The 18185-nt window shown below is 58.7% G+C and overlaps 1 protein-coding gene across 1 annotated transcript; it reads right to left on the bottom strand.

Moving 5' to 3' along the window:
• Positions 1-2661: 2661 nt before the first annotated feature.
• METRNL (meteorin like, glial cell differentiation regulator) lies at positions 2662-17950 on the bottom strand. Its single transcript, XM_025279795.2, has 4 exons — positions 17562-17950; positions 11429-11814; positions 4441-4500; positions 2662-3484 (listed from the first exon to the last, which is right to left on the bottom strand). Exons 1-4 carry the CDS (start codon positions 17720-17722, stop codon positions 3162-3164), a joined length of 930 nt encoding a protein of 309 aa, XP_025135580.2. The 5' UTR covers positions 17723-17950; the 3' UTR covers positions 2662-3161.
• Between the last annotated feature and the right edge of the window lie 235 nt (positions 17951-18185).

Genomic DNA, 18185 nt, shown 5'->3' with positions numbered 1-18185 from the left:
ACAGAGCATGTGTCAGGCCATCCAGTCTGGCCTGGGATGTCCACAGGGGCCCTCACCTGGGGGCCAGCTGGCCTCTGGAGGCCAGGACAGGGACTCCCACATGCAGCAGTCTGGAGGTTTCCCTGGGTCCCAGTGGACCACACAGGCAGGTGTGGGTCAAGGGTAAGCCCTGGTGAGCACATGGCCCCTACGCCTGGGGTCCATCCCACCCCGGCTCCTCCGGGCAGGCACCGATGGTGCTGGAAATGAGGTCTGGGGCATATGATGAGCAGCCCCAGCTGGAGGTTGCAGGGTCAGCCTGACTCCTCAGGTGGTCGGGACAGGGGAGAGGTGGGTGGTCCCCTTGCATTGGGGTACAGGGGCCTGAGGCTTCAGGAAGCCCAGACCAGCAGTAGGAGAGGGCCAGGGACCCATATATGTCCTAGGAAAGCACAGGATGGAGAGGAGGAGAAAGCACCCTCAGCACAAGGGCGTCATCAGGAAGCAGGAGAGCTGCTGCCCGCAGACGCCATGGTGGCCAAGAGGCTCAGAAAGTGTTTCCTGACCTTGATGCTATTGGACGGCCCGGGACCTGGGGCTCCCACCAGCGTGCCCAGTGTCACAGAGGCCAAGAGAGTAGGGATATCACTTAGGGTCTGCCAGGAGGAGGTGTTTCTCAGGTGGTTCCTGGGCTTTGGCCAACCGGTGCAGAGTGTGCAAGATGGGAGGGAGTGGACACGAGGGGTGGGGGTGGGGGGCACCACTTGGCAGGAGGGAGGTGGGATCCAGGGCACCCCGGGCCAGGACTCAGGGCTCCTCCACACCTCCCCTTCAACCTCTGGGTGGAGCCACAGGGGGCTGCCGGCCTCTCCATCCACAGAGAGACAGGGGTTGCCCAGAGCCAAGACAGAGACACTGGGCCAAGGGCCCCTGGTCAGTCATAAGGACCCTCCAGAGAGCCTCGGGTGCCTAGTCCCCTCAGGGCTCCACAGTGTTGAGGGGGCAGGAGTTCTGGTGTTAAGAGAGTGGGCTGGTGCATGCGGGGGCCTCAGACCCCACAGCAGCCCCTGGGCAGCAGGAAGGCACAGGTTGGGTGGAGGTGGGGGCTCTGCACCCCTTCAGAAATGGTGACCTTTCCAGCTCCTCCCCAACACCCAGGGGCCCTGGACTACTGCCAGGGCTCTGCTTAGCTAAGGAGAGAAACCTCCCACGTGCCAGCACCAGGCACCCACCTGCGGGGCCGCACTCTCAGCGCCAAACCCCACCCTCTCCCCAACCTGTCCAACACGCTCCCTCCAGCCTCTCGCCAAGAGGCCTCCACCCCCAGGCACTTCCTGCAAAGCTTCAGCCTCACGTGGAGGAAACGCTGCTGTCCACCAGACATCAGCACATGGGGTCAAGGCCCCGGATCCTCCTGGGGCAGATCCCGGCGTCCCTGTATTGACTGACGTGAGGGACGCCAGCCCAAAGCCCGACAATCTGGTTCTGCAGCATCCGCGAGCCCAGCCAGCCCAGAAAACCCAACCCGTGAACCCAGGAGCGGGTCAGCTCCTCCCCCGCCTTGGGCCAGGCACGTCTGCTGCTGTTATAGGCGTCCTCCTGGCGTAACACATCCCAGTGACTAGCCACAGTGGGACCTGTGCCCGTCACCAGACCTGCTGCTTCAGGTCATCACCCTGCTTCTTGCTGGGCAGGTATTGAGCACCTGCTTCTTGTTGCGACCTGCAGGAGCCCACAGGCCTGAGCCAGGGCACACCTGAGCTGACCCACACAGGCCTGAGCCGGCAGACAGCCACTCCTCATGGTGTGCCTGAGTTTTCCGTGCAGCTGGCTGGGTGTTCGTTGATCAGTGTCAGCCTCTCCCAGGTCCTTGGTGTCTCAGCAGTTGCTTGGGAAGAATCACAGACTCGGGTCTGATTACATGAAAAACCTGTTAAGGTGAAGCCCTTAACAGGATGAACAGAGTATCTCCTGAGATTCTGATCTTACCCAGCACCTGTGCATGTGAACTCATTTGGAAATGAGGTCTTTGCAGGTATGATCAAGATGAGGTCTTACTGGATCAGGGTGGGCCTGGGTCCAGCAATTGTTGGGCGAATAAGTGGAGGGACACGTGGACAGAGATACTCAAGAGGGAAGAAGGCCAAGGGAACAGAGACTGTGATGTGTCCACCAGATCAAGGACCAAGGACTGTTGGCAACACCAGAAGCTGGAAGAGACAAGGAGGGGTCTCCCCTGGCGCTGTTCCAGGGAGCGCACCCCTGCCCACACCTTGATTTTGGATTTCTGGTCTCTCGAACCGTGAGAGAATAAGCACCTGTTGTTTAAACTCCTGGGTTGTGGTCATCTGCTTTGGCAGCTGTAGGACGCTGACATCCTTGAGGATCTGGGGCTCAGAACAGCCCCTGGGTATCTAGACACTTGCCCTGGGATCAGGCATTTGGGGGAAGTTGAGGTCAAAGGGCAGGATCTGGGTTAACAGGAAGGGGGTGGGGTTGGTCCACCAGAAAGGCAGGGGTTGTAAGTATGGAGGTAACAGCTTCACTTAGAGTTGGGTCCAGTATGAAAGGTCCCTAACGCCAGGGCTGGCGGTGGGGGGTACTGACCCCAGGAGAAGATCTGACCTGGACCCCCAGCTAAGGGCCACACACCCCTGACCAGGCCCGAAGACAGACGCACCATTGATCCGTCAGAGGCTGGTCTTTATTCCCTGGAATGGAAACACCCTGCAGTCCCAAAATGATGGTGGCTGGCAAAGCCCCTCCTTTAAAAATTCAAAAACAAAATGAAAAACCATTAGGTGTCTGGCTCCATAAATTTCCATCATAAGAAACAACTTTGAACAGTACCCAAGCCTGGTGTCAGGCGTCCGCAGTGGGCTACGGCCCCCACACTTCACCCAACACACCAGCCAAACACGGTGACTTCAGATGCTCAGAAAACAGTATGAAACGGAACACAAAGGCATTTTGCGACACGGGAGTTTGCTTCCTATGGACATTTCTTTTTTAAAAAAAATATAATAACTTAGTTGGCATGTTACAGCATCTCCGATCAATCTGTCAGGGAGTCCTTGGCTGGAACCTTGTGGGGCCGCATGCAGCGTGTGCCTACCCAGCTTGAGCGCCAGGCACCCAGCACAGTGTGAGTGTCCACTGCTGCGGCCGCGGTCACCTGGTGCTCACTCCGTGCCCATCTCGCAGGGGTTCAGCCCCCTCTCCTCAGCGTCCCTGTACATCCTTTGGAAATCCTTGAAGCGTGGGGCGCAGCCAAGCCAGGCCTCCCCAAAGTGCATGTGGCCGGTGAAGAGAAACTCGCCATGCCCCGGCCGGACACCGCACTCCAGTAGCGTGGAGACGCGCCCCCGCCAGCCGCCGCCCTCGCCCTCAGGGGCCGGCCGGAACACCCTGCTCTTCTGCCGGTAGAGCCGGCTCACGTTCAGGTGGATGGCCGACTCCTGCCGCTCCGGCTCGTGGGTGACTTTCTGGATGGAGCCTCGGACAACTGTAGAGGAAGGAGAGGGGAGTCAGCAGGGTGCTCACCAAGCCAAGAGCACACCCCGCACCCCGCAGCAAAACTGGGAACTGATCCTGAATGTTGCCTTCCAGAAATTCTCATTAAAAAGTGAAATCCACACCCAAGAGGCTGCCTAGGGGCTGCCCTGCCACTCACACTGTCGGGGGGCAAAGATGTACTTCTCTCAAGGTCCAGTCACAGAAGTGGGGGAAAACAGAAGGTACAAACCTCGCCGTGCACCAACTTTTCAAGTTGGAACAAGAAAAGTGATTGCAGTTAATACCCAAGATCTGCTGTGATCCTGCATCAAGATTGGACAGAAAGGGTGAAGCTTGGAGAGGAAGGTGACAGGAAGGAGAAGGACAGAGCAGGCACAGGCTTGGGGACCCCTAGCCTGGCCCCAGATCCCCTCTGTGTGGGGCCAGAAAGAAGAAGGGGGATTGCACTTCCACTCCCCAACTGCCCTGGGAGCCTAGAGGGCAGAGTCAGGTCCCGCTGGGCCGGTTCCAGCAAACTCATACTGAGTGTTGCCACCCTTAACCCGAGAACGTTTGTGCCAATGTCATAAACAGGCGGAGGCTGAGTCCCTGACCTCAGCCCTGGCCCCGCCAGTGCCTCTAACTCCCTCTTCGGTGCCTGCAAGGGACCTGGGTGTGGGTGGGGCACCAGGACTTGGGCTCAAGCGCAAAGCAGGAAAATGCTCAATATCCCCTCAAACAGGAATTTCCACCTTAAAGAGGAATTCCCAACTCTCGCCCAGTCCTGCACACAGGTCCCTTCCCTTGGGCTGGGGCTGGGGTCACTCTAAATGAGTGGAAAGGAAGGCATTTTCCCATGACCTGCAATTGGTGATGGAAGGAGGAGCCAAGCCCAGTCTTCAGCAGAGTCTCTTCCCCCCAGGGGGTTTATTTCTCCCACATGGTGGGACCCTTCAGCATACTCACCAAAGTCGCTGGTGCAGACGGCCAAGAGAACCTCTGTGTGGCTGCAAGGGCGGCATGGGGCTGCAGGGAGAGGAGAGAGCCAGGTGCGGGGTCAGATGGGGCCTGTGGAAGCTCGAGGAGCACAGACCCTCCCGCCTACAGCTCACAGGCCATGTAACATCCTATAAATCCTCTGCTATCAGCGGCAACTGTCTAGACCCGGGGGCCTCTGCCATCAAGGTGCCAAGAGAGAGCGAGCAGGCGGGACCATGACCTCTGCCTCGTGGGTGGGGAGATGTCTCTAGGAGTTCCAGGCTCACCTAGGCCACCTGCGATGGCATGAAAATGAAGGGCAAGTGGAGTTTTGTGCTGGACTGCACTCAGCTCATGTCTGCAGTCACACTTGGCAAGCAACCATTGGGCTCTAAGTCGCTTTTCGGTGCCGAAACCAACCCGAGCTTATCTGAAGCCGCATTCCTGACATCAGCCTGGCCAAGAGCCTTGCATGGTCTCGGTGGTCAGGCCTGGAAATGCCAGGGCCTCCCACTCACACTGCCTGTCCCCACAGTCCCATCTGCCACCTCCATTCCACAGGAGGTCAAAGCACTGTCTAGAAGCACCACGAGGCTGTGGCCCTGATAAACGCATTGGTGGGAGTGAGAGACGTGTCCACCTGCTTCAGTGGTGGGGGCCTTGTCTAACCAATGGGACTGGGTGACCACCTCCAAACCCCTCCAGACACCTTTCACAGCAAGCCCAGTTCACAGGATCCCCTCTGAGATCCCTAGATGTTGGAGGGGGCTGATTCCTCCAGACAAACCAATCCCTCTCGGTGGGCCTCTGGCCCAGGTCAGTCCTCACTCTGCCCTCCACCTACTGACTCAGATGGGCAGGAGCCCTCCAGAAAGGCTGGGGACGGGGGAAAGAGAAACCTCGGGACTCGGGGGACCCCCGGGGACCACGGCGCTCCTAACTCAAGAGTGGATGTGGGGAGACACGAGTTTATTATTTGGCTCTGATGTTGCACTTTTCCTCACCTGTTTCTATGGGCCCAAACTCCCTAACAACAGAAACATTAGGTATGAACGCTCACCAGGACAAGCTTCCCTTGGCTCTTTCACATTCTAAAGGCCCCACAGGGTCTCCAGCCTTGACGCTCACTGGGCCTGGACAAAGCTACAGCTGTCTGCCTGCCTGGCTGTGAACTGGGCTGAGCCATCACCTGCCAGGGGCTGCAGTCACTCAGGGCCCTGAAGGAGACAGGGAAACGCGGAGGAGAACAGGAGGGGCCTCTGGGACCCAGAGTGTGTGTGGGGGCAGCCAGAGATGACCCTGGAGTCTCCAGCGTCCTGGGACCCCCTGAGGATGGACATGACGTGTCCAGAGAGCTGGCCTTCCTGTCCTGCTCCCGGCGGGGGTGGGTGCATGCGTCCCAGTCCAGTCTGGCGAGTGCATGACTCACGGGCACGTCTGTCAAGTTATCAGGAAAAAGGAGAAGCCGCAGAACAAGAACAGCCTGTTGGAGCATCGGAAGCATCTGAGAGGACTGAGCACCTCCTGCCCTAGCTCCAAATCCTGTGCCTTCTGCCCACCTGTGGCTCTTTGTCACGAGTGTGGACCCCCAGCCTTGAGGGCCTCCTCTAAAAAAGAGGGTGGTCAACTGGGGGGTCCCCCACCTCTTAGCCTGCTGGGGGCCTGCTGCCCACAGTGGGCCTGACAGAGGTCACTATGGTAAGGAAAGTGGGTTGCACGGCCTCACGTGCACTGGGGGGACTTGCATCTTATGAGAGGCAGCTCATGGCAGTGGGGAGACTTCCCATCCTGGCGGTGCCCCCAAGGGGCAGAAGCCCCCACCTGGGGCCCGGGGCCAGGCTTTGCAAGCTCCAAGGTCAGGGGGATGAGAGGTGAGGTCTGCACAAGCTCTCCAGAAGCTGAGACGGGCCCAGGCCACGCACCCTGGTCGGACTGCAGGCCTAGGTATGTGTAATCACCAAGCCCTGGAGCCTCACCTTCTGTGGGTCATAGGCCCCAGGACCTTGGCTGACTGCTGGGGAGAAAGGTGGCACGAGCTTGTCCCGGGCCCTGACTCAAGCCCAGTCCCATGGAGGATGTCCGAGGACCCGGTGGCCCCAGGGGCAGGTGGGCAGCAGCCTGCAGACCCTCCTGTCAAAGCCTCAATGAGCTGGCGTCACACGGACAGCTGGAGCTAAAAAATCCCGCACCCCCTGCGACTCTCTATGACCCTGAGCTTTATGAAGTCTAGGCACCTTCGTGGAGAATCCAGGCTGCAGATGCTAACAGCAGCAGTCTGGAAACAATTATTAATCGGAGTCAGGCCTGTAAAGGCAGAGTGGAATGTGCTGGTTCCTGACACATCGAATCTCGTTTCCTTGTGGGGAAGGTGGGGAGGGGGTGACCCAGGGGCCGGGTGGAATTCTGGCCTGTGGTTCTCGGAAAAGGGGAGGGGCAGGGGAGTGTGGACGTGGAGCAGATTACTCTGGAATGTGTATAAAATGAACTGAATGAAGTGGGGGAAAAAAACAGGGTCGAGGAGACCAGCCTGGGGGTGGCAGGGACGCAGGTGAGAATGGTGGGTACAGATGGGAAGGGCAGCCTCCTATTGTCAGGCTCCGGGCAGCCCGACGCCCAAGGAGATGTTTGCAGATGGTGGGATGCTGGTTCAGCAGGTGGGATGGCCCAGGTAAGGATGACTGGGGTGGGGATCTTGTGTCAGACGCCCTCTGGGGTCTCCAGCACAGCCTCGCCAGCTGGGGAAATGCAGCATTTTAACAGGGAGGAAAGTGCAGGTGGCAATGTGGCCAGTGTTCCCTAAGCCGAGAGCCTCCTCTGATTGGCATGACAACCCCGCGCTCACCCCAACTCCGGGCTGCAAGGTAACATTGCCCCACAGGACCCTGAGGGACCTAACTCAGGCTGGTCGCCCCCTGTAGAGGCCCTACAAGCACAGGGAACTCCCCCCTCACCGGCCGTCTCCTCCACACCTGCTCTCCTCCCTTCCTTTTCCTGGTGAGCAAGGAGTCACACCTTCCACCCCAAGAGCCCGGCGCTGGATAAGATGAAAAGTAATCTTAATAATGACTCGGGGAGCTGGAGAAGCACTGGTGCAAGAAACTAAATTTTCAGGGAAAAAATTAAGTTCTGTTTCCAGGAAATAACCAAGTTTCTTCTCATTTCTGCACACTGTTGTTTATCTCCCATGGCCCCTCAAGGCCACTCCTATATTCTAAGGTGCCTGAGGCGGGGAATCTCAGCAGGGACCCCGCCCCCAAAAAGGGTCATTTGCCTCTGATTCATCAACAGAGCGGTTTCAAAGAGGACGGGGAGGTGAAGCCCATCAGAAACTGAGGTATCCAGGCCGCCTCACCCCACCTGACACCCACAAGCAGCGATGGGTGCCACTTTGGAGCCTTCCCGGCCGGCACAGGGTGAGTCCTCCTGCCCCTCCCCACCCTCCAGCTGTGGGTCTGAAACACCACTGCTGTCCCCCTTCACCTGCACACAGGGGGCCAGCTCTGGGTGGGCATCACACACAGCCCTCCCCTGCTTCTCAGCTCCCTAAGCAGGAAAAGAACAGGCTGGAATCAAGGGTCCCAGGAGAACCCCAAAGATGGGGTCTGCCTCTGTCCCTTAGAACCAGACCGAGTAACACCCCTGCCCTCCCTTGCTGGCCACCTCGATAGGTCCCCCAGCCCACTGGGCCACGGGGGTACTACCAGTGCCCGTTTACCTGAGTGTACTGGGACCCTGTGGAAGATGGTCGGCCGGGGCCACAGTGAGGCCTCGGCACATGGTCCAGGCGTGGCCTGGAGCTTCTTCCACTAGTGAGTTGCATCTGGCTGCTCGCCTGCCTTTTATATCCTGCCAGACTTTTCCAGCACCAGAGGAGGGAGTGCTGGGTTCCTCAGGTGCCTGGCGAGGCCCTAGTGGGAAGGGGAGGGGAGGAGGCAGGTCTCCCCGCTCTAGCCACGTGGCAATCCTGAGTCCCCCAGGGCTGAAGGACCCCTGCCGCCCGCCTGCCCCTCTGTCTCCGCCTGCCTCTCTGTTCTGGCCTTTTCTTTGGCTGTCGGCACATCTCAGTTCATACGAGGCAGCCGATTGTGCAACATGATGAACACGAGGCTGACACGCTTGCCGTAAACACGCCCGGCGGAACCACCCAGAGCTGCGGCCGGCGAGGCTCATGCACACCTTCCCTCCTCCAGGATCCCGGCCCACAGGGCCTCTACTTTTCATGTCAGCACAAACTGGAACTCGTGACTCATCGGCGAGGGAGAAGGCTTGTCCACCTCCGCAGCAGGTTGCTTCCTGGGCTGCTCGGCCCCAGGACGTGCGCTCACCTCCATGGCCCACGCACCAGGGATCTGGCTTCACCGGGGTCTCCCAGATGGAGCCAGGGCCAGACAGGAGGGCACTGCCCTCTGAGAGCCTGCCCGGTCCCAGGGGAGGTCACTGCTGCCAGATGGCTGGGACCAGCATTCCACATTACGTACCCATTCCTTTGGCATTAAAAGCTTAGGGATGCATCCCTGGGGAGAAGGGATGGACCAGCCTCCCCGGATCCCTGCTACCCTCGCCTCCTTCAGGACAGAGAGGTGCTGGGCCCACAGCTGCCAGACCCTGGGAGCATCTTGAGTCCCCATCTCAAGTTCTGACAGTCACTGCATCTATACTGCCCCAGGCCAGCGCCCCAGCCACTGGGCAGATAGATGGACACTCATGCCCCACTACCCCCAGGGTCCCTGGGATCCCTGCAGGCCCCAGATTTAAAGTGACACTCCAGGGCCAGGCAAGCATATGGCTGGGAGTAACAAGGGCACTCCAGCAGCCCAATGTCCAGCCGCAGCCATGCAACCAGTGTGGGGCCCTGGCTAGTGACCAGATGACCCACCTCATCACATGGGGCCTCCTCTCTGGGACTCCACAGGGCTCTCCCAAATCCCCTTACTGCCCTAGTCTGGAAACATGGACCTGGGGTCTGGGGAAGCTCAGAGCCTGGACCCAGAGAAGGGGAGAGAAAGTCTTGGGTCCCCAGGGCTGAGTCACAGGCTGAGTCACCCCAGGTTGCGACCACATGGTGAATTTTCCACCAGAGACTCCAGTCTGTGCTGACCGGAGCACCCAGGTGGCATCACAGAAAGACCTTTACGCCGTGGCCTCTGAGAATCTGGTGGGAGCCGCACGGCAAAGAAGAACAAAGTTCCAGCCGGAGAGAACAAGTGACCAGTAGCCCAGTGGTCTCAACCCATCAACATCTTAATCAGTAAAAGGAATGCTGGCGAGTTCCTAACATCTGCCCCCTCGGCCAACCATCGCCGTGGTCACACACATCAAATTTGGTGACTGGGTTTTTCCAGATTTTGTTTTTATGGCGAGTTTATCTCCAGTGGCTCCCCGCTCCATACGTACACACGCCAGAGCGAGCCCCGGTGATCACTTGCTGGTGATCAAGATAAAGGCTGTTGTGCTTAAAGTTTTAGTCAAGTCCTGGGGTTTTATAGCCACTTTCAGCATTCCTGACAGGGTCCTACCCAGTCAGGCCCTGGGGGGAGGGGTCCTACCTGGGCAGCCATACGCTGAAGCTCTATAACAGACCAGTTTAGGTTGAGAGAGAGTTAAGGTTTTGGAAAATCATGGGAGTCAAGGACAACAGGACAATATACTGTAGATACACACTCAGGAGAAAAGTCTACATTTCAAATTCTAGGAGGTCTGAGTTTTCCCAGTGGAAGATTTTATTCCCTAAAATGTGGAGACTATACTATTCTTGGGGCTAATCCGCCCCTCACGCCAGGTGTTTCGACCTCAGCAGTGCTGACGCATGGGGCCAGGTCATCCTCCAAGGTGGAGGGACCATGCCAACACCTGGGGCCAGCTCATTCTCCGTGTTGGGGCTGCCCCATGCACTATGGGGTGTGAGCAGCACCCCTGTCTCACCTCCATTACTTGATGCCAAAGCACCCGCCAGGGCCCATCATCTCAGCCAGTCACTGAAGAACAGCTGCCTGGAACCTGCCCCCAAGATTATCCGAGCTCCCACCTTCCCCTTGGGAGGCATCTTGCTACCGACTAGTTTTGGAATTGAGGAAGATGCTGCAGATGGCGCACCCAAGTGCTGCCAGCCCCCGCCCCACACACTCGGACCCTGCAAAGCCATCTGTGCCTCTGGGCTAGAGCCCCCGGGCCTGGTTGTCCCTGATGAAATGACAAGGACCCTGAGTTTGCCCTGTGTGGGAGCTCTTGGGGCCACACACTCCTCTCTGCCCACAGAACTTTCCAGAGACCAACACTGCTCTCCCCACAGGGTGCAGCAGAGCTGTCTGCTGGCCTCAAAGAGAAGGAAGGAAAATCTGAAGCCAACACACCGGCCCTCAGCCACCCAGAGACTCCCTTGGGGACCTCGCCCGGAGTCCCCGGATCGTCACAGCCACTCAGCCGCCCCGCCTGGCACAGCGCTGGTGCCCTCTCTCCACACGGACGAGTCCTCACTGACACCCACACATAAATCGGCTGGGGAACCTGGGACCGGCTCACGATTCAGGACACCTCAGCTCGGGAACAGGAATCAGCCTCAACTCCCACCCAAACTCAAATGTTCAGGGGCTGCAGCCGACACCCAGAGCACCTGACTGACTCGTGTGTCAGGAGAAACTTTGGAGGAGTTTGGATGGTAAAAGCACCCATTTCAAATTGCAGTCACAGCTGGTCCAGGGGAGAAGAGTATACCGGGGGCCAGGACCATGTCACGGCTGTGTTCCGACCCACGGCCATCGTCCTGAGTCCAAACTGCCCACAGCACTCCGGGGGCAGCCTCGGCCACCCTTGGGCAGACCCACCAGGTCTGAAGCCCAGACTCGGGTAGCGTGTTCTTGCCTGGAGATTCTTCCGCATGAGAGGAGATGGGGGCAGGAGATGATGGATGGGGGGCAGGCCCAGCAAACAGGAGAGGAACCCCCTGAGGCCACCCCCGCACTCTGCGTGCCACACTCACCCGCCAGGGCGTGCAGGTCCGGCCCCGTGCGCCTGCTGGTCAGCTCATACTGGAAGCCCGTAGTCCTCCTGCTGATGTCTTGCTGTGGCGTCGCCTCCACGAACAGGCCCCCCTGCTCGAAGCCGAAGCACGGCGCCTGGCCGGGCCCGAGGTCCCCGTCCCGCACCAGCAGTTTCAGTTCTCCAGTCTTTTCCAAATAAATATTGGCCCCCGAGGAGCCCCTAAGGGGCTTGATGCACAGAGTCAGGTTCCGGGAGGGCGAGAAGGTGTTGGGCCGTAGGTTCACGATGAGCGCCCCAGTCGGGTACATCCACTCGACGGTGCCCGCAGAGCAGCGCAGGTAAACTTGCTCCACCTCCTTCCTGTGGGCCTCGTGTGTCAGCCCGCTGCGGAGGGGGAGAGACACGTCAGTCGGGAGACGCACCTGAGCACCGCAGTAAAGAATCCGCCTACAATGCGGGAGCCGCAGTAGACATGGGTTCGATTCCCAGGTCAGAAAGATCCCCTGGAGGAGGGCACAGCAACCCACTTCAGTATTCTTGCCTGGAGAATCCCCATGGACCGAGGAGCCCGGCAGGCTCCAGTCCATAGGGTTGCAAAGAGTTGGACAATGACTGAAGCAACTTGGCAGGGCACGGCAGCACCCCTCACCCACAGACAGGTGGGTGCTATCACCACCATGCAGCTGAGGGCCCATCTCCAGGGAGGGGGTGCGGCCACGTGCTCCCACCCGTCTACTCTGAGCACTTTGGTGCATGTGGGAGCTCCTGGGCCCTCTCAACACCCCGACACTCCGCTGGCCTCTGAGCCCAAGTCCTTGGGGTCTCTCCCTGAGCTGGGATGGTGACAGGTGCAGTGGAGGTGGGAAACACGGAAGGGACGGATCTTCCAAAAAATAAACAGGGAAACACCAGCAAGACGTTGGCACCAACCCAGGTTCCAGATGACCAAATGAGGGTCAGGAAGCTCATTTGATGGGAGATTCCCATTGAGTGGAGTGGAGACCAGGGAGCAGATTCAAGTGACAGGAAGCAGGCTGGAATGCCATGCACAGACAATAAAGAATGCACTCCAGGGAGCAGCTTTTAAACCAAAGGGAACGTTAGCAATTTGTTTGGGGGGGGGGTTGTTGGTAAGTTTTGTCTTTAGGGTCCCTATTAGACACAATGTTCCTATTGTCTTGAAGGCAATGATGTGACCGCTTTGTCATTCATTTGTAAACCTGAAGACCCTGCATTGTGAATCGTTTTTTTTTTTTTTTTCCCCAAAACAAACTCAAATATCATCAAAGCAAGATACACAAGTCAAGAAAAGGTCCTCCATGGGGAAACACAGGAGGGAACTGTGGAAGAAACCACAAAAGATCTGTGGATGCCTGTCTTCTCGATGGGGACTGCTGAGGAGTTCAGCGGGTTTCAGTCCTAATAAATGCCAAACAGGAAAAAATGAAGTGTGCTATGCTCTCGGGGTGGCAGGTCTTGAGTAAGTTGTAACGCTATGTTTTCGAGAAATTGAAACCATCAAAAACGTTCAAGTTTCCCCTACTCAAAACTTGTAATGTAAATGTCAGCTTGTGGTGATGGTTACGTCATGACCACCGAGCAGCCCTGGAACTCAACCCGGTGACTTCAACTAAGTGTTTTATTGCATGAAATTTGGTTCTGATCAGATCTCAGACAGGTTCACCCACATTCTTAGGATTTTTATGTGAAATAAACAATGCTATATTCAGAGCCCTGGCCTGAGTGAGTTACCAGAAACCTTTTCTGCAGAGGAGAAAACACATAACATATGGTTTGCATTTACTGTTGGTGACTCATGCTCTGGGCCCCGAAAAGCCTCGCTTTTCATACGACGGCCAGCTGCAGGCTGGGGCTGCACAGTCACCCTGCAGACCACATCAGAAGGAGGTGTCAAGGAGGTGAACTCCCTCCTAACCCCACTCCCCACCCCCAAGGCCTTGGGTCATAGGCAGCCTGGCCTCAGACGCCTACCGGGGCCGCACACGCAGAACAGACTTACAAATTACAGCCACATAAAACTCACACGAGCTCATCTGACACACAGGAGGGGATGGGTGTAATTACAGTGCTGGGCGACAAAATTAGACTAAATGGTGTGTGGTTGCCACAGATGACTATAATCGGCCCTGCTCTTATGCAGCCAAACAAACTTTATCACAGTGTCCCTCCTCTCCTGGCTCCAGCCTCGAGGGGCAGCTGGACACTTGCCCCATGCCCAGGAACCAATCCTCAACTCTCTCTCCCACAAAAACCATCCCGTTAAAGGCTTTGCTTCCCTCTCAGTGGGAAGAGGGGACCCTAGGGGTCGAGGGAGTGGAGAACCCACGGCAGAGGCTGTGGGTACCTCTCACTACGTTGCCTTAACCTCAACAGTGGAGGGGGAAAAAGGGGTGGGCTTACCCTCCACCCACGTCTTGGCAGGGGTGAAGGGGGCCCTCATGGGGACCGATGGCCAGCCCACGCTGCCCAGGGGGAGGTGGACCCGAGGCCCCAGGGGCTGCCACCACCAGCCTGTGCCCATGACCACACGCATCCATTTACTCGCAAGTCACTCGCCACCTAAAAGAGGACTAGGAACAAAAAGACAGTGGACGGACAAGAAATCACTTGGCACCCATCACTTTACCCTCTAGCAGGTCCACCCCATCCCCAGAACCTGCACAGGCTCTGCTCTGCCTCTTCTCTCTTTTTAAAAAATTATTTATTTTTATTTACTTATTTGGCTGTGCCAGGTCCTACTTGCGGCACACGGGGTCTGCCGTCTTCGTTGTGGCACACAGGACCTTTAGCTGCACGATGTGAACTCTTAGTTATGGCATGTGGGACCTAGTTTCCTGACCAGGGATCAAACCCGGGCCCCCTACATTCTGAGCACAGAGTCTTAGCCACTGAACCGCCAGGGAAGTCACCACCTCTGCTGCTTCTCTCTTGTTCTACTCAAGCATCAGGACCAACAAGACTCCCACTAGGCACCCAACACAGGAGTGTCCACAGTCACATCACAGCAAGAACTCCATTCAGACAGACATCTGCTCGGTTCAGCCTGGGGCCAGCTGAAGAAGATTCACGGTCTACCTAGTACCTACCGGAAAATCTAGTCACCACTGAAAGACTGAAAAAAACTTCTGTTAATGCAAAAGTGCTGGAGATGCAAACACACAACACATGGGTAATGGTCACTGGTGATGGTATTTAACGATTTTCATATGACATGCAAGTGACATCCTAACCAAACAAAAATGAAATAACTATGCCCTGATGTGATGAAGCTAAAGGATGCAGGAAAAAAAAAAATATATATGGTTCTATTCAGCCTTAGGAAACTGAGAAAACTGAATTGATCTTGGATTATTTTAACTGAATTAATGCATTGAAAAGGCGGGGGGGGGGGGAGTTGGCAAGTGTCACTCCCCAGGAGGACACACACCCGTGGAGCACCTTTATGGGAAAGATGGCAAATTCCAAGTTGCTACAGCGACCCTCTGACAGCGTCGGTGCAGTGGCCGCAGAGCCCACACCACTCATACCCACAGCCCGGTCCAAACCTTGAGTCACCAGAAGGAAGTGATGGTCTCTGGTTGACTAAAGTCAGGAAGAGCTTCAGATCAAGGGCGAAACCAAAAGGCTCTGCTTCCTGGAGTTACCTTTCATTTCCCCACCTCGCAGGAGAGACAGCCCAGGTGTGACATACTGGCAGTGCCCAGCCCGTCTCAGTGGGAAAGTTCATGGTCCACCTTTATGACCAGGGCCTAATAAAGATAGGACGCATCCAGCCCTGGCCGAGGGAGAGGGATTTCAAAACCTTCTACTTAATTGTTTGGATACACCCAGAAACACATCCAGCCTGTCAAGTGTGAGTGGCCAGTGTCATAAAAAAGCAACTCCCTTCGTATCAGGGGATCAGAAACTGCCCGGCGCATTGGGGCTTGCACCACCCTGTGCTGTCTTTAGAACAGCTCATAAAAAGTCATAAACGCTACAGAATCAGCAGGCAAACCAGTGCACCAGGGTAAGAATCTGTCAGCTGATCTGTGAAAAAAAGGTAACTGGAGGGGCAGTGATTACAATGCTGGCGTGGGGGGAGGGGGGTCTTATGCTCCTGGAATGTGACTTGGACCTATCTCTGCTCCGATCCTGCCCATAACTTCTACAGCCACTGCAGCCACCCTTGACAAGTTTCTACCTTTAGGGTGAGTGGAGGACATTGGAGGGTGTCCAAGACCAGGGGTTCATTAGCAATGATGGAGGGAGAGGGGGTACAGGCAAGTGGCTCTGTTTCTCCAGGTAGATAAGAGGATGCACAGGAAGAAGAAGGGATTCCTCTACCCCCTACAAACACCTACATGGTCCCCAGCTCCCTCGGGTCTCCAGGGGAGGCATCCTCTGCACACTTGTCCTCCAAGAATGTGAAAAGGGTGTCAGCTCCTCTGGAAATTCAAGCTCACAGGGGTGGGACTGGGTTTCTGTTTTTGATCTGCTGAAGCAGGACACCCCAAGGCCTCATTTTGGGGATGCACTGATTCATCTAGCAGAGGCTGCAAAGCAGGGAGTTTAATTACCAGCAAGGGGGGAAAGGGCAGCCCCAGAAGAGTGTGTCAGAGTCAGAGGCTCCCAGCCAGCTCTGTGCTGGCGCCAGCATTCTCCAGGCCAACCCTCCCCCAGAGCTCGGATCTGCTGCGCAGGGCCCAGTCTCAGCTCCACCAACCCCTGCTGCCGGGAGACCTTCTGTAGCCCGGAGGGCGGGTGACACCAGCCCAACCTCAGGAGCTCGGGACCTTCACTCTGGGATGGGTGGGAAGTAGAAAGGAGCAACGTAATTGCCAATTTCCACAAAGAACTGGGGGCTTCCCGGGTGGCTCAGCAGTGAAGAATCCGCCTGCAACGCAGGAGACCCGGGTTTGATCCCTGGGTGGGGAAGATCCCCTGGAGGAGGAAACAGCAACCCACTCCAGTATTCTTGCCGGGAAAATCCCACGCAGGAGCACGCACACTGGGTCTGGACGTATCCAAGATGACCAGCAGCTGCCCTGCTGACGCACAACCCAGCACCCTGGCACAACTCTGCCCTTCTCGGAAAAACCGTCTTCACTCAAAATAACCCCATGACACCCCCACAGCATGAGGTGTCTGCCAGCGGGAGTCTTCCAACCAGAAGGCAGGGTTTTAGGGGCCCTGCACGGTGGGACGCCCGGACACCCAGCCCCCAAGGGAGTCCCGGCCCACTGTTTTCGGAGAAGACGACGCTAGCATCTCCCTCCCTCTGCAAACTCTCGAACCCGCAACTTCCGAAGCACATGCCGTCTTCTCCGACAGCGAGGTGCCGGGCTCAGGCCGGCGCCCTGGTAGACGGCTGTTCTCGTCCTGAGTAGCTGCGCTCTCACCAACCACCCCCCCTCCCCGCCCACGCTTGTGACTTGCCTGTCACACTGCAGTTAAAAAAAAAAAAGTCCTCGGCTGCCTGCCTCGGCGGAGGGCGTGAAGGGGGGTCGCCGAGCCCAGCGCGCGCTGCCAAGGGCGGCCTGACCTTCACCGGGCGGGGCGGGGGGCTCGACCAGGCCCAGAACTCGCCCGGCGCAAGGTGCCCGCCCGCGCGTCTCCGCCCGTACCGACGTGGTCAGCGCGCGGTCAGCGCCACGGCCCCCTCTCCGACCACCGGAGCCGCCGCTCCCTCCTACCGACCCGTCAGTCCCTTCCCGCTCGGCCCTGAGCGCAGGCCCGGCTCCTCCCGGCCCGGGGCGCGCAACTCCTCGCCGAGGGCAAAGCCCGGGAAGGACAGAGGGCTGACCCCCGATCGCCTCCAGTGAAGGGTCGCGGGGTCGGCGCTGCGGCTCTCTGGGAACCGAGTGGGGACCCGTGCGATCCTGCGCCGGGAGAACGGGCTGCCAGACGGAACCGACCCCACCGCGCTGCAGGCGCGCCTTCCCCTGGGCGTCCTCTGGGCCGGGGGACCGGGACGCCGCGGGCTCTTTTGTTCTAGAACCGGGGGCGGGGGAGGGCGGGGACCGCACTCGGCCTGGAGAGCGGGCCCCCGGGCCCCCGAGCCCCCGCGCGCTCGGCCCGCGCGGGAGGGGAGTGGACGCGAGGGCCGGGCTCGCGCCGCGCGGACTCACCTCCCCTTCCAGCTGCACAGGTCGCTCGAGTACTGCGCGCCCGCGCCGCCCAGTAGCACGGCCAGCAGCAGCAGCAGCGACGGCGGTCCAGGGCCCGGGGCGGGGGGCCTCGGCCACAGCTGCCCCGCGCGCCCCCCAGCCGCCCGCGTCGCGCCCCGCATGCTCTGGCTCCGGCTCGGCCGCCTGTCTCGCGTCCGCGCCAACCGAGCAGACCCTCGACCCGGCGCGGCCGGGCGGCCGGGCTCCGAGTCCAGGCGGTCAGGTCGCGCACCCCCCGCGCCTCCAGGGCGGCCGCCCGCCCATCCCCGCCGGAGTCGGGGCCGCCCGAGCCGCTGGACCCGTGCGCACAGACCCGCGCCCGCCGCCGCCGCTAGAGCCTCTGAAGTCTGCAAGTCCGCGGTCCCGGTCCCGGCTCAGCTGGGGGGCGGTGCCCGTCCCGCCGCTCCGCCCCCGCCCCGGGTCCGCCCCCGCGCGCCGGAACTCCGCCCCTTGCGCCCGCGCCCCGCGCCCAGTACGCCCGGCTGGACGCGGCGGATACCCGAGTCTGCGGCGTGGCAGGGGCGCGGAGCGCCGGGGGCGTGTGGCCCAGGGGTGGGACAGGCTAGGACGCCGCGGAGAGGAGAG

Source organism: Bubalus bubalis, chromosome 3, assembly GCF_019923935.1.
Source record: "Bubalus bubalis isolate 160015118507 breed Murrah chromosome 3, NDDB_SH_1, whole genome shotgun sequence".
NCBI classification, from domain to species: Eukaryota; Metazoa; Chordata; class Mammalia; order Artiodactyla; family Bovidae; genus Bubalus; species Bubalus bubalis.
This window is presented reverse-complemented; position numbering and strand designations above follow the sequence as displayed.